Source organism: Lates calcarifer, linkage group LG16_LG22 (genome assembly GCF_001640805.2).
Source record: "Lates calcarifer isolate ASB-BC8 linkage group LG16_LG22, TLL_Latcal_v3, whole genome shotgun sequence".
Lineage (NCBI taxonomy): Eukaryota > Metazoa > Chordata > Actinopteri > Centropomidae > Lates > Lates calcarifer.
Genome location: NC_066848.1, coordinates 22,990,139 through 23,005,780, shown reverse-complemented (window position 1 = coordinate 23,005,780; position 15,642 = coordinate 22,990,139). Strand labels below are relative to the sequence as shown.

Genomic DNA, 15,642 nt, shown 5'->3' with positions numbered 1-15,642 from the left:
GCAAGCCGGGGAGAGGGCGAGAGACATAGAGAAACAGAGGAGGAGAGAGAGAGATAGGAGGAGGAGGGAGTTTGGAGGCAGAAAACTGTGCTGGCAGTATTACATAAGCCGGCAGCCCAGTCCCACTGCTCACATTAATGTGGTTAGGCACTCGGAAGTGATGTCCATTAGTCACAAGTGACAAGGCAGGTGAAGACGCGGCATCCAGCAGTGATTTTTAAAAGCCATTGTTGTTTATAATGGAGAGCATTACTAACAGATGAGTCAAAAAAACAAAACAACACACACACACTCATTATTAGTGGATAAGTCGCCTACTATACCGTACAAACATAACAAACATAACAGGGACTGATAACACCCCAGAGGGATGGTCTTAAACAAACACACATGATATGTAATCTAAAGACGTACTGCATGAAAACACACACACACACACACACACACATAATAATGACATATGGAATGATATAAGTGAATGCCCCCTGCTAGAGAAAATATGAGTTCTCATTTGAAGATGAGAGGGTGGAAATGTTTGAGTTGTGTGTGTGTGTGTGTGTGTGTGAGAGAGAGAGAGAGAGAGAGAGAGAGAGAGAGAGAGAGGTGTGTGTACATAAAAGCTGTGTCAATCAACATGATCATCAAATATACATCAAAGGCTAGAATAAAGATGAAGTGGGGCTGCTGTTGTGACTCGCTGCCTATACATAATCTATGTATCTGCATTTCCACACACAACACAACAGCATACATTCCATGTCAAGACGTAACCAGCACATCTCTGCGATTTATGAACCATTAAAGTGATGCCCAGTGATTCTGATCATTAAAAATATTACTCATCTTTTGCCATTAATTGTGAAAGAAACCTCCCTCTGTACCAATAACTCCATAGGAGACGTACAGTACTTACACTATAGCATGATTTTTTTCTATACACACATCTGTTTTCATGTTAATATTCAACACCAGGAGAAAATATATATTCATACCATTTTTCATCCAAGATAGCTTATTAAGAACAGGCTAGGAATGTACAGATATAGTACTTTTGGAAAAATCAGAGGGTGACAATGAAAGTCACATCTCCATTTTTGACTGAGAACATCATCAGTCGGAGTGCACTGTTTTCCACTGTATCTGCATCCAGTCAAAGGACAATTCTTCAGCCTTAAACCAAACCTCCCCCCCAGTCCAGGAATGATCAGAGCTCCCTGGGGATGATGGTGAAGGGCCGGATGGGGCAGGAGGCCTCGAGCTCCAGAGCCGTCAAGAAGCAGTCGGGGGCCTGGCTGGAGCTCAGAGACTGCAGGGCCTCGCCCAGGCCACTCCACGCCTCATGGGAGGTGCTGTGGACCTGAACTGCATCACGCAGGACCTTCTCCCCGAGGTGGGCACGCCCGCTTTTCACCAGCAAACGGCCCTGGATGGACAGATGGATGGAGGATGAAAAGGTTAACTTAGGTCTGTGTATAATACTGTTAGTCATCGAGACATGTTCAATGTCAGTCAGTTCAAAATGTTAATTGAAAAAAAAAAAAAAACTTTTTCCCACCTATGGGGAAAATGTGTCGTATAAATGTTTCTATTCATTCTGTAGAACCCTTTAAAAACCCATACAGTGCATACATACAGTAACTCAAAAGTACACAGTGGTTAGGATGATTTTTGTAGTACTTGAAAATGTATATTATGGGAATATAAAGTAATTAAACAGGCAGTGGTTTAAATGCAACTATGCTGAATTTGTTCAGTTAAACTGTATTAACCCCAATTCTGAGGTAAGTTACAGGATAAAGTTGACCTATGACATGATCTCATTTTCACAGTACACTATGCCAATATCACATCAAACCACAGAACCCTGTCTCTGATGTTTTTTTTATCCTAAATATCTACCATTAAAACATTTTTCATGGCATGATAAGATCAAGTAAGCAGATGGTGGCTTTTTACAAAAAAACATCCAGATCTTGTATTATAATGCCTGCTGTCCTGTGAACTAGTTTACTATGACAAAAAAGAGAAAAAAAACAGCAACAACTGACCGTCCTACACTTGACTGGAGTCATATTCAACTGGGATTGTACAAGTGAAGGGAGAAAATCCACAAATCAAGAGATTAGGAGCTGAGAGATGATGCAGTGTGTTAAGAGTTGGGTGTACACACACACACACACACACACACACACTTACACACATATCCTTGTACACCTATCTTTGTGGGGTCCTGTCACTGACAATGCATTCCGTAGCTCCTTCCCCTAACCTTAAATATCACATATGAGTGCCTAACCCTAACCACTAATTCTAATCCTAACCCTGAAACTAAGTCTTACACCTCAACAGCCATGTAAACTTGTGGGGTCCAGCATTGTGGCCCCCACAAAGCTGCACTTCCTCACTTTTTACATTGTTCAAATATTGTTTTCCTAGGCAAAGAGAAATGTTTCTGGTTTCACTGGTTTCAGTTAATGCAATGAAATTACAGTATGCCAATAAACTTGCCTTTACTTTTTTTGTCAACGGTATCTTACTGTTGCACTGCAATATTGCTGGCAAAATCTGAGATTCAAGAACCAGCTGCCACAAAGCAATGCATTTACAAGCAATAATACTGGGAAATCAAACCTAGAGGACCATCATGGATGTCCTGGAACAGACATGGAGCCGCCTCAGGTTTGAGGTTGCAGTCTTGCTACTTTGTGTTCCCTCTTCAAAGTGAGTATGACTGACCTGGGGGCTTTGTTTCTAACCTGTATGATCATGTGACTGCTCCACTAGCAATGGTGGGTAGAATGTTACCATAAAGCATCACACCTAAACATCACATACTCAGTATTAACCGAGGTGTAGAGACAGAAAATAAGACATTATGGCTCAACAACCAGCTACAATTTGGAGCTATTAACTTATCGACTACATGCTGTAGTCCCATCGCAATGCAAAAGTTCTGTCCTCACAGTGAGGCCATGAGTCCACATACTGTCCAACTTTGCATTTCATGTTTACAGTAGAAGCTACAATGACCAGTCTATCCACTGCAGAGAGACCAGACTGAAGTGATACTGAGTGTTAATGGGATTAGTAACTGTAATGTACTTCCCTTCCTTAATCCCTTACTCAAAATAACTAATCACATTACTTTTAGCAAGTTACTAAATAATTGATTACTGTCTAACACTGGTCATCACTTTCATTATCCACGTCAAGCAAGTTTCTAAACTCTAAAAAAAATGTATTTTCTAACATATTAAAATACATAACATATTCAAATTAAGTGAATTCACTGGTCTATGGGAAAGCAGAAAAATAAATAGAAAATATTGGTATGTACCTTTAAAGAACATGTTACTCCAAAGTGTTCATTTGCAGTGGCGTGTTTGGTGACTACAGCCCAGGGCTCTGCCAGGAGGAGTGGTGGGTATGCATGCAATCTCCACATTCAGTGGTTTTATACTGTATGAATGTATGTACTGTATATGTGTGAGGCAGAAAGGGCTGAAGAGGGAAGTAACTGGCATTTCATGTAAACTGTATGGATATATAAATTGAATAAATGGCTGTTAAGGCTGATGTGTCAGTGTGTGTGTACGTAAAGAAGAATATATGTGAGAAAGAGAGAGTTGATATCTGTTGTCACCGTGTTAAAGGTCATGCAGAGCTTTGTGTGTGTGCGTGTGTGTGTGTGTGTGTGTGTGTGTGTGTTCTGTCCCTTCAGAGCTCAGCTCAATTGGGGTGTGGTTGGTTTGAGAACCCAGCAGAGAAGAGTGACACACAACTGGCCAACAGCATGGAGTCTCACACACAAACATACTGCACACACACACACACACACACACACACACACACACACACACACACACACACACATACACACACACACACACAAGCTATAGTGTCACATGCACACTCAAGGTGACAACAGGCAGCCACTCTTGCACAATATCATCTCCTTCTCTTACTTTGACTACACACACACACACACACACACACACACACATACTCACACACTGAGCTGGCCTGAGGTCAGACAGACAAGCCTTGTTATGCAGTCTCTACTCACAAGCTCCAGATTAATTGGGCTGAAATTCACATAGCTGTCTAGGGGCTCTGATGCAACTTTCAATAAGAGCATACACACACACACACACACACACACACACACACACAAACTTTCTCCCTTCCTGCATTCTCCTTTTCCTCAGCGCTGCTGTGTGGAAAACACAGAGGAAGAATGAAACTCTTGGGTACAGAGAAAACCTGTCACAGGATGCACACACAAGGTTTACCAGCTTGCGTATGTGTGCGTGTGTGGGTATATGATTGTGTGTATGCACCCATGTGTGTATGCGTGTTTGTGTATGGATGTACTCTTGAGGTGTATGATGTATTCCTTGCCGCTGGTTTGGCCACTAGCTTCCCGACTTACTGTCTGTGCCCTCCAGTCTCCAGACTCACAGGGGTTACATTGTTCCAGCGTTTCTAGCATAAACACAGTCGGTTACCGGGCAAACACACACTGACACACACTGACACACACCCTTCCATCTGTGCCGCACGTCAGTTATGCTGGTATTCATGGAAAAGTTGATCCTTCTGGGTCAGCAGCTCAATCAAATAAACACCTCTGTATATACTGTGGTCTGATATAAACACAGGACAGGCTGAACAAGACAAACTGACCGCACACCACATTACACGCACACTGCAGCGTATAAGACATTTAAAGACAGAGGATTGACATTTTAGGAAACAAGTATTTTCCTATTTGAGAGTGAGGTGAGATATTAATCTCACATAAACAGGCAAGGGTCATCCACTAATCACAGAGTTGGCGGTTCACTTCTTCCAGTCCACATGTCAAAGTGTCCGTGGGCAAGACACTGAACTCAAAATTACTTCCAATGATCAAGCCATGGTAGCGCTCTGTTATCTCTGTCTGTCATCTGTCATCATGTGTGAGTGTGAATGAAGGCAAATTGTAAAGTGCAGTGGATAAAAGCCCTACATAAATGCAGCCATGCAGAAAATGAAAGAGGAAGCAGATAAAAAAAAAGGAAGTGAGCGAACAAATGTGCGTTCAAGAACATTTAGATTGCTACCGAGTGTGTCTGGCATTACACTGATAAAACTGGTATCTATTTGGTTTTGCTTTAATTACTCCCAGCCATCTGTCTCCAGTTTTACCTCAGCTGATCCCATCAAGCTTGGCAGCATAGGTTTGTTTCTTGCCGTGCCATTAAAGCACAACTGAGCTAAGCAGAGCCAAGCTGAGCAAGTGGGCAGTGGTGTTTCCATCCATGTTTCAAGTTAATTTAAGCAAACTTTTGAAATGCTGCAACAACACACAACATTTAATTAAGTGTATTTCCATCAGATAGATTGAGAAGGATGAAAAAAAGCTTCCTGAATGTCACAAAACAAACACACCCAACAGTGATTTGATTATGGAACTGATTAGCATTGGGGAAATGAGTTTTTGTTCTTTGGTGTCAGCTGATGTTATTCATATTTCATTCTGTGCAAAGACAAAAGGAGTACTTTGTAATATTTGAATGTACCAACTACAGCTAAGCAGCCACCACAGAGATTTATTTATGGGAATAATATTTATTGGATAGCTTCTTCATTACCTAAAAACTTTTTCTGCCTTAAGTAAACATTGAAATTTTTGATTACATCATAGCTTTGCATGCAAAAACTCAGACACAAATCCAGCCAATGTATAAAGGCTATAGTACAGACTTTAACCTCCTGCTCCATACACCAAACCCTAACTGAAAATGTGGGTGCTAAGAGGTTAAACAAATGTGTGACTGGACGCAGATCTAAACTGAACTGACCAGATACTGATGAGACAGATGGTTAGCTAGTTACACACTTCTTCGTACATACACAAAATATCAGTACTACCAACTACTGGGATCCTACTGATCCAGAGCAGCCTCTGTCAGTCTATGTGACTGTGATGCCTTTATTCACTGTACAAAACCTCAGAAAAATCAACCTCCCTCTGAAGAAGAATTATGTTGCTTTTTGCTGTGTTGTTTTCATGTTTCATGTGTGAAAGTACTGGTGATAAAAACAATGTAAATTACAATAGAAAAATATACTGATATGTGAATTAATTGCATGAAAAAATGCCCTCTGTGTGTAAAGACTTTTACAATACCATACATATTTCAATTTTTGATTTCTATTACATTTGCAGCAATTGCTGAAATGATGTTTTCACATTATGGGTAACTGAGCATAGATTGATGGGCAAATGGCAACTTCAATTTCCAATAAAATCACAACACAATAAAAGCATGCAAAAAGTGAAGGGGTCTGAATACTTTCTGAGTCAACTCTACATGACATAAACAAAAAATCAGCCAGTGACAAAATGATCATATGGATCAGTTCCCAGAAAGAAAAAGCACAGAAATTAATGTCTTCTAGACAGTGTAGAGACAGCTGAACTCTAAATTTAGACTTGCAATCTGCTGTTGTCAGCCATGCTGCCTACAGAGCTGAAGAGCTGTGACTGACCAGGCAAACTGGAAAACAAGAATAACATAATAAATGTTAAGTTTAGGTAAGAGATTAGACATTGTTATGTTACAGTTTTAGTCTAAAAGTGTTAAATATGTGCATTGCATGGTTCAGTTGAATATGGTCCACAGTAATGCAATGTGGCAGCCAGAGGACTTGTTATGACACCCAATAACCATCTGTTTAACCCCTGTGGACTAACATCTACTACATATATACACGCAGTGTAACCTAGAGGCCCAATGCCCTGCCACTGAACCACAAAGAGAGCTCCTATCTGAACCTTTAATCCCATCAGTGGTTAAGTCTGGGCACACAGGGAGTGGTGAGGTGAGCCAAGTCTACAGTATTTAACTCAGTCATCTTGGCCTGAACTTTTCTACTTATTAACCTTTAATATACAGTTTCCCTCTTCCCCCTCTTTTATTTGATGTAATACTTCAACATAATACTTCAACATTCAAAATACCACTCGTGTATGTGTCAGTCAAAGATAAAGCTACAGCCAGCAGTTGATTAGCTTAGCTTAGTATAGACTGGAAACAGCCCAATACCAAATACAGTGTTAATTACTAGGATATCAGAGGTGTTAATGGGTATATTGAGCTGGACAGAGCAAGGCTAGCTGCTCCCCCCTGTTTCCAGCCTTTATGCTAAACTAACCAAACTGACTTCTGGGAGTAGGTTTATATTCGGCGTACAGGCATGAGAGTGGTATCAATCTTCTCATCCAGCTCTTGAAGAAAAAATTCTCCAAATGTCAAACTATTTCTTGAGGTGGCTTGTTCCAACTCTTCACTGAAGCCACAAGATGTTTACACTAATTGAAATAGCTGAACCCTGTTTTGAACAGGGATAAGGTTTTATACAGGTTTGGAAACCAGGATAAACTAGTTGTTTATATGTGCAAAACTTAATGAGGATATTCCAAAAACTCATCCATAACCAAGATGACAGTGTGCTTGTGAATACACATACCACTAAAATTCAAAAAGAGGTGCTCTGGGTTTGAGTCATGTATAATGACTGACCCACTGACCACTCATGGTGAGATTAAAGAGGTTAAAACCGCGTAACACTTTCACTGAGCCATCTGTCCAACGCATGTTTTGTTTTGTTAGCATGATATGATATTGACCATGCTGACCTTATGTTAAGCATCTCCTGCATAGCATGTTTGCACGGCAAATAGTATAATACAGTATTATACTGGTGAATGTATGTGTATCTATTCCTGTTACAGTACATCTAGAATCGATTCCTGCATTGCAAAGTACATCCTCACCTTTTCACAGATTAAAGCAGATATATAAATATAGAACAGCATAAAAGTCAACATGACACACACACGCACACACTCACATGGAAAGATAGCAACAGGAAAGGAGGGTGAGGGAAAAAGGAATGAAAGAGAGGAGTGACACAGGAGAACAGAGGAAATGAAAAGGAAGAAAGCGAGGAAGGAGTGTGAGCGAATGAGCTAAAATGGGAACAATGGAGAGAGAGAGAGAGATGGAGAGAAAAAAAGAGAGGCGTCAAAGAAAAAGGAAAAAATAAGTGAGCTCAGATGAGCCATACATAGCAACGGAGGCACCAGCCAACTCCCAATCGTCTCTCTGTTTGCAACCCCGATTTTTTTCTTCCTCTCTTTCTCACACACTCTTCTTCTCTCTCTATCTCCCTCTCTCTGTGGTTATCAGAGGTCTTACTCAATAGAATATATTTCCCTGGTTGCTAGGCAATCCCATAAAGCGGCAAGAACGAGCAAAGTGTTATAAATAATGTATTTGCATTATCTAATCAGCTGACAACCACCCCCATGCACACAGAAAGGAGAGGAGAGAGAGAGAGAGAGAGAGAGAGAGGAAGAGAACGAAAGAGAGAAAGAGAGGAAGAGAGAGGAAGAGAGAGATGGGGGGCATTTGATAATTGGAACGCGATTAATTCAATGAGCACAAGCCCTCGTCCTTGAGAGTATGCATGCATATGTGGAGCTGTGTATGAATATGCTTGTGTGTGTGTGTGTGTGTTGGAGGTGTGCGTGCATGTGTATGTGTGTGTGCATGCGAGCGTTCTTGTGTGTGTGGCTGACTCAGAGCAGGCTCCACTACAGAAAAGGAGGGATGAGATGTGGAGGATGTAGGGAGTGGGTCAGATTCATTTCATACCATTGCCGGAAGCAAGGCTGGGCCACATTTCAGGATCAGCTACCCATCAGAACAGACACACATGCACCACATGCCACACATACATAAACGTCACCCGAACTGGTTACCATAATGAGGTTAACAGACAGAGAGATGTGTAAAAGCTGACATGGCTAATACTATGGTAGACAAACAGAATATGTGCTTGGATTTAACCTGTGGACTGCAACAACCAAGACGTTACACTAGAAATCTGTTGCTAACCTTTAGCACACACAAATTTACACACACACAACATACCATAGCCCTATACTGGTTTCCCTCACTAACACACCCTCATCCATCCAAAAATACTTTGAAACCAGCAGCTGACCAGAGCTGTGAGTCACTGTCTGATCGCTGCATTTCTCTCTCTCTCTCTCTCTCTCTCTCTCTCTCACAAACACATACACACACTCGAAAAACCATGTGGACATGGTTGATGTAGAGGTCGAGTGAGTAAATGGGTGTGTGGTGAATGAGGGAAGATGGTGGTGGTGTGTTATTACTAACCACACCGCAGGGGCTAGTGGCCCATAACTGGCTTCCGGTTATGGGTTTCCCTTACTCACATTGCCCCCTTTCCATCTACTGTGGCTACTATGAAGAAATTATGAACACACTTCACTCCGGTTGAAGCTGTTCAATTCTGTCAAAACCCTTGAAAAAATCTCTTTGCTTAATTGATTTTTCTGTTCTTGTGTGAGCAAACTGAATTGTCGACATCAGTCAAAATGCTCTAAAATCTATAGGAAATGTAGTTATGCCTGGGATATAAAAAGAACCAAGCAAAAGCCAGCAAGCATCAAAGCAAAATCTTAGCTTAGCATTAGGACTGGATGTTGGGGAAAATAGTTAGCTTGGCCCTCTCCAAGGTCCAAAAATCAACCTTCTTGGGCATCAAAAGCTTTGTTTGTGGTTGCAGAGGGAGTTCTATGACTGTCTCTAGAATAACTATTTTATCGCCAAGTGTTTTTTCCATGAATCTGTGGTTAGCAACCAAAGGAGAAGTCACAGCCAAATGTTTTTTGCTAAGAAATGATTACAGCATGTAACTCATGAAAAATCTCAGATTGTCATTTTTGTGCTAGCTGTTTCCAGTCTTTATGCTAAGCTAAGCTAATCAACCCCTGACTCTTGCTTGATAGCAGAAGGTATCAACCTTCTCATCTAGCTCTCAGCAACCAAGCTCATAAGCATACTTAAAAATAGCAGTGGCTATATGTTTTTGTTTCATGGATGGCATGTAATGGCTTTACAGTGACTTTTAAAATGAAAAGTAAAAATAAATGTACAAATAAACCTCAAATGTTTGAGTCTTTTAAAAACCAGTGAAATAGAGAAAATATGACTCTGAAATCAAATGCTAGAATAATCATTGCATTCAGATTCTTGTAACACTTTTGGCTTAAATCCAGTACTCCAGTAGTTAAGACATATTCAATATAATTGCTGTGTCCCTGTTTTGATTCTGGAGCCCTTTGCTGCAGAGTATACACCCTGTCTTTTTCACTGCATGTATCAACACCGTAAGGTCTCCAATAAAGGCAAAATCAAAATGTCAATTTGTCAATTTTTACATGTCTCATTGGTACATAATGCAGGTTCATAATAAATCTTCCACAATGAAGAACTGAAAATGAGAAAAACTTCATTTTGAGGCCACAGTAGGATTACATCTATTTTTTTATTCTGTACCTCTGATAACTAAAAAAGCCTTTTTAAAAAAGGACATTCAAGGAAAGTACAGTATGTACTTGTGCAGAATAATAGCTCAAGTGTAAGAATATCAACCAAGAATATCATCAGAATTCCCCCTAAGGCAGAGCAGAATAAATGGGCCACCGGCACACAAAGTGTCCACAGCAGATACAGTGTAAAAATAAATGCATGAAGCCAGAGTCACTGAGTAGCAGCAACTGTAAGTTGTATTCTGGCAGGCTGATGCAAGCCAGAAATATGGGCAGTGCTCCAAATAAAATGTCCCACACAATGTCCCACTTAGGCTCCATCACAACGCAAGGATGCAACTATTCACATTGCTCCATTAGCATGTATAATATATAATCCAGAAGATACAGAATTCTATAAAGCAACATTTTTATACTTGGGTCTATTAGTTCCTAAAATGTTGGGCATCACAACGGTGAGCGCTGTCGCCTCACAGCAAGAAGATTCTTTTCTGTGTGGAGTCTGCATGTTGTCCCTGTGCCTGAGTGGGTTACCTCCAGGTACCACAGACATGCAGGTTAGGTTAATTGGTGTAGGTGTGAATGTGAGCATGAATGGTTGTGTGTCTCTATATGTCAGCCCTGCAATAGACTGGCGATCTATCCAAGGTGTACCCCGCCTCTCGCCCACTGTCAGCTGGGATAGGCTCCAGCCTCCTGCAACCTCAAAGGATAAGTGGTATAGCTAATGGGTGGATGGATGAATAGTTCTTACAGTGACATGTGCCTAAATTCAAGCACACACACAAGTTCTTCAGAGAGTATTACCTTTTTTGCACACTTCCTTTGCAGATTTATCTTAATATGATAAATTAGCCATTTTTGCCTATAATAACCCATGATAACAAAGTAAAAACACAACTTTTGTGAAAAACTGAGATGTGTCATTTACAAAAGTATTCTGACCCTTAATTCAGTACTTTGTTGAACTCCTTTGGCAGCAATTACAGTTAGCACACCTATCCTCTCAAAGTTCAGTTTGGATGGGAAGCGTCGGTGAACTGCCTTCTTAAGGGCTGAATACTTTCTGAAGCGACTGTACATACGATTTACTAAAAAAAAAAAAGAAAAAATATTCTACATGTGCACCAAATCCATACCCAAACACAATCATGTCTTAACACACGCACATGTGTGCACACACACTCAGACTGAGAACACATCTGCCCTGTAAGAGACCCAGAGTAGGACACTGCCAGCTGGCTTTGTTTCAACTTTTTCAACCCCTGGGATTGGTTCTCCCACAGGCCAAATATGGAAGAGACGCGTACCTCTGTCTACCCCAATGGGACTTCACTTCTAGACACACACACACAAACACACACTCACACACAAACACACTCAGACTAAAGTGCACAGTAGGAAGAAAAGCATTAGCCTTATGTGGTCACAAGGTGGCCAGTACTTAAGTCACAGAGATATCAACCAGCACATCTCTGGTCACTATGGAGACCACAGTCAATGTGTGTCTATGTGTGTAGTGTGCGTGCGAGCGAGTGTCAGGCGTTGTGAGGTTTGGATTTGAGGAATATCCCTCTCTGGTCCCTTCACCATGACAACAGAGAAAGTTCAAAGGTCAAAGCAACTGTGGTTAATCCAGTGGATCATCTGGAGGACAGACTGGGAGAGAGACTGAGTGAGGGAGTGGGTGGGAGTGGGAGAAAGAGAGGATCTGCTCGGATGAAAGAAATGTGGGGGAGTGATCAGGCAAGAGAAAGCTAGTCTTTGAGCAGTATTTGTCATTTGTTGGTTGTGGACCAAGGCTTGTTTCTATTTTCTGAAATTTAAAGCTTGCCCACAACAAATGAGCACATCTCAGAATATGACTGAGCTATAATGTGATATTACTATGATGACCCCAATCCTGACACTGACACTGTACAGTGCTACACACAAGAGGACAAGAATAATGATTATGAGGAGATGACATCACTATTGCCAGCGCGTGAGTTAATATTAGCAGCTAGTAGCAAACTAGCCTTATAATTCCTGTTAAATTACACATGAAACTAAACTGCACTCACTATTAAATACAATATTTCAGGCTAACATATGCTATAACTACTTGAAAAAAGAGGGATTTGTTTATTTCCAGAGTAATGATTATGAGCATGAATAACAGTCAAACAGCATCGTTTCTTCTGTTAAAGTCACCACACTAAATAATTGAGAGTGTGACGCAAACCTGCTGTACAGCTTTGTAAAAATAGAGGGATTTGTAGGAAACTCCACCGCCAACACACCTGATTCAGCTTAATAAGGTATTGATTAGATATTAAAGAAGCTAGGATGCATTAAAGCCGTGATAAAGAATTACAGATATTCCACCTGATATTGATTGATGAATCCTCTCAAGACATTTTTCTCTTTATGATTAATTCAAAAAATTGTTTAAGGTTGTATGATTCTGTTTAAAATGGGTTAGGTATTTTCACATTTTCCCTAGCTGTATATGTCAACAAATATTCTGCAACCATATTTAAATTTGTGAATTAAAGACAAAACTACATGAAAATGTAAAATTAATTCTGCAGAGATAATACACATACATTTTGACAAAAATATGAGTGGCTTATCTCATTTCATAATCTAATTTTCAAGTTGTCTCTCCATAGATATGATTATCATTATGGAGATGCCATAATAATAATAACATGCTGTGTGTGTGTGTGTGTGTGTGTGTGTGTGTGTGTGTACCAGAGTGTACACAGTTTATCTGTGTGAATGTATGTGTGTTTGTGAGAAAGAGCTGACACAGTTCAGTCTCCCTTAACAGTACTTTTTAAAAAGTCTAAAAATGCATTTAAACTGTGTGCATGAGAGAACCTCTTTTTTTCTTTTATTACATATTATGTGGAAAATTGTCATATGATTTTAACTTGTTGAGATACGATATCTTGGCGTGTAAAGACGTAAAAACCTTGCTATGCTCATGTGAAACTACATGTTCTGTACTGTTTGTATGGCGTGTTTCCGTACATGTTAAGGAGATCGGACAAAATTGAATTTTGAGTAATTTAATTCAGTGGATTTAGAACCATTTAAATTTGTGTGTATGTTAGTACATGACTGCAGGTGTGAGTCTGGCTCGACTCTGAGGGTCTTGCGTAACATAAAGTGTAATGTAATTTAGTGAACTCAAGTAAAGAATTGTCAGTGTGTGCATGGATGTGTGTGTAGTCCAGTTGCATGCTAGGCTGCATACATGAGTGTGTGCACATGTTCAGCCTTTCTCTTACGTCCATTTTAATCTAATACCATAAATTGTGTGAGACACTTAACAGAGCAGAATGTTACATAAACTCTAATTCAATTTAGCAGCCTCTAATGCTTTCACTGTCTCTCACCATGTGCACCAGTATGCGCTCTCCTGTGGGATGGATGGCCAGAGCCTCATCGTACAGGCCTTTGGCTTCGTCCAGTTGGCCCCGGAGCTCGGCCAGGTGGCCCCGCTGCAACAGCACCGAATGCGAATTGGGGAAGAGCGCGCTGGCCTCGGCTATGCAGAACTGGGCCTCCTTCAGCCGACCGTCTGCCATGAACAGCTCCCCTGCGGGAGGAAAAGAAGAGAGAGAAGGGAAGGAGGGAGGAAGGGAGAGAAAGGTGAGAAGGGGGAAAGGACAGGCAGTAATGACACAGAATGGAGGAAAATGAGGTGAAAGAGGAAGAAAAGCGAAAGGTATAGGAAAAGAGTATAAGAAAGGAGAGAGGAAGGAAGGACAGGTGTGAGGGAGAACAGAGGGAACAGAAAGCAAGGGGGGAGAGGGTGCAAAAGGACGAGAGGGGTGGATGAAGAAAAAGGCGGATAATCAGGGGCAGAGAAAGGAGGAAAAAAATAGTATTAATCCCCTCAGTAACAAGTGAAAGTGACAGAGATGACTTAACTGTGAGTTCAACAGCATCACGTTAAAATGTAAACTGTGCAGCAGTCAAATACTAACACAAAATACTACACTTGGATGGACACACACACACACACAACCACAAAGACAGTGTGAAAGAGAGAGTGGGAGCAATGTAGTGCCTGGGAAGTCATGAAAGTCTTGCCTAAATATGGCCATCACATACTAAAGCTGCCTGCCTCCTTTCTTTGCTGCTGCTGGGAAGACGAGGACAAACCCCAGACACGCACACACACTCACACACAGACACACACAGAATTACGCCTACAAGCAATTCATTGTCCAATAAGAACTCGGACACAGAGCTGACCAGAGGACCCGCCCCTGAGGACGGAGCACAGACCACTGTGTGGACAGGATGCTTGGGCAGGGAGCTGTCAATCACACTCATGAGTGAACGCTGGGTCAACACCCAGAGAAACCCTGAGAAAGAAACCCCTCAGCTCTAAACACAGACAGCCTTGTTGTGTATGTTACAGAGAGATAGAGTGAACTGTGCTGTGCAAATACATTGAACGCGCGTCTGCTCCCGAGCGCTGTGTGAACCCATGTGTGTGTTTGGTAGCGGATGTTTTGTTTGTTTACCTGTGTCTCATAGATGCGCAGATGGGAAATACTCAGTGCATGCATGCTATCTCTGTGAGATGAAAAAGAGCCATTTCTCCTCTGGGTTCCTTTTCATAGCTACATTTCGGGGAAAAAGGATTCAGTGAATGGTTATGTAAGGCCTGCTCCTCACCTGAACTCCCAGAAAAGAAAAATACTATTAGATCAGTGTGTGCATGTATGCAGTCCATTTATATGTTTGCGGGTATGTGTGTGTTTGCATGGTTACATACAGCTAAATGTATCCCTTTTAAAGAGCCCTCTGCGTGCGTGTTTTTCCCTATGTGGTCGATAAGGATGTGAGATTGAGAGAGGAAGTGACCGATGTGAAGAAGAATGCTGGGAAGCAGAGGAGGGAGGAGGGGGGAGCTGGGGGTATGACTGGCTCAGCCTTAAGTGAGGGGACACACCCCTGGCCTCACACGTACACACACACACATAGTTTAGCGAGCGTGTTCTATTTTGCCTGTTCTCAGCAGAGGAATAGTGAGAGTTCAAAGGTTGGACGTAGAAAATAACCTCCAAATTACCCTGGGCCACGGGGGATGTGACCCCCTCGGCCCCTCCACCCATTCCGCCCTGTGCTGTAACACGCTGGTATTCTGGTTGCATCACTGCCTTCACTTGGTTGCTGCATGGATTCCCATTCCCATGCCTCATCCACTACAGCTGAGTGGA

At 41.5% G+C, this 15,642-nt stretch overlaps 1 protein-coding gene across 3 annotated transcripts in view; it reads right to left on the bottom strand.

Moving 5' to 3' along the window:
* Positions 1-211: 211 nt before the first annotated feature.
* ttc7a (tetratricopeptide repeat domain 7A) overlaps positions 212-15,642 on the bottom strand; it is a 49,531-nt gene continuing 34,100 nt past the window's right edge. For 2 of the 3 annotated variants that reach the window (XM_018694609.2, XM_051076655.1), the window contains 2 exons: positions 13,804-14,006; positions 212-1,423 (listed from right to left, as the gene is read on the bottom strand). In XM_018694609.2, coding sequence (XP_018550125.1) covers positions 1,205-1,423; positions 13,804-14,006 — 422 coding nt within the window. In that variant the 3' untranslated portion in view covers positions 212-1,204. Of the gene's footprint in view, positions 1,424-5,608; positions 6,546-13,803; positions 14,007-15,642 lie in introns of those variants that run through there. The other variant, XM_051076654.1, reaches the window with a different exon arrangement.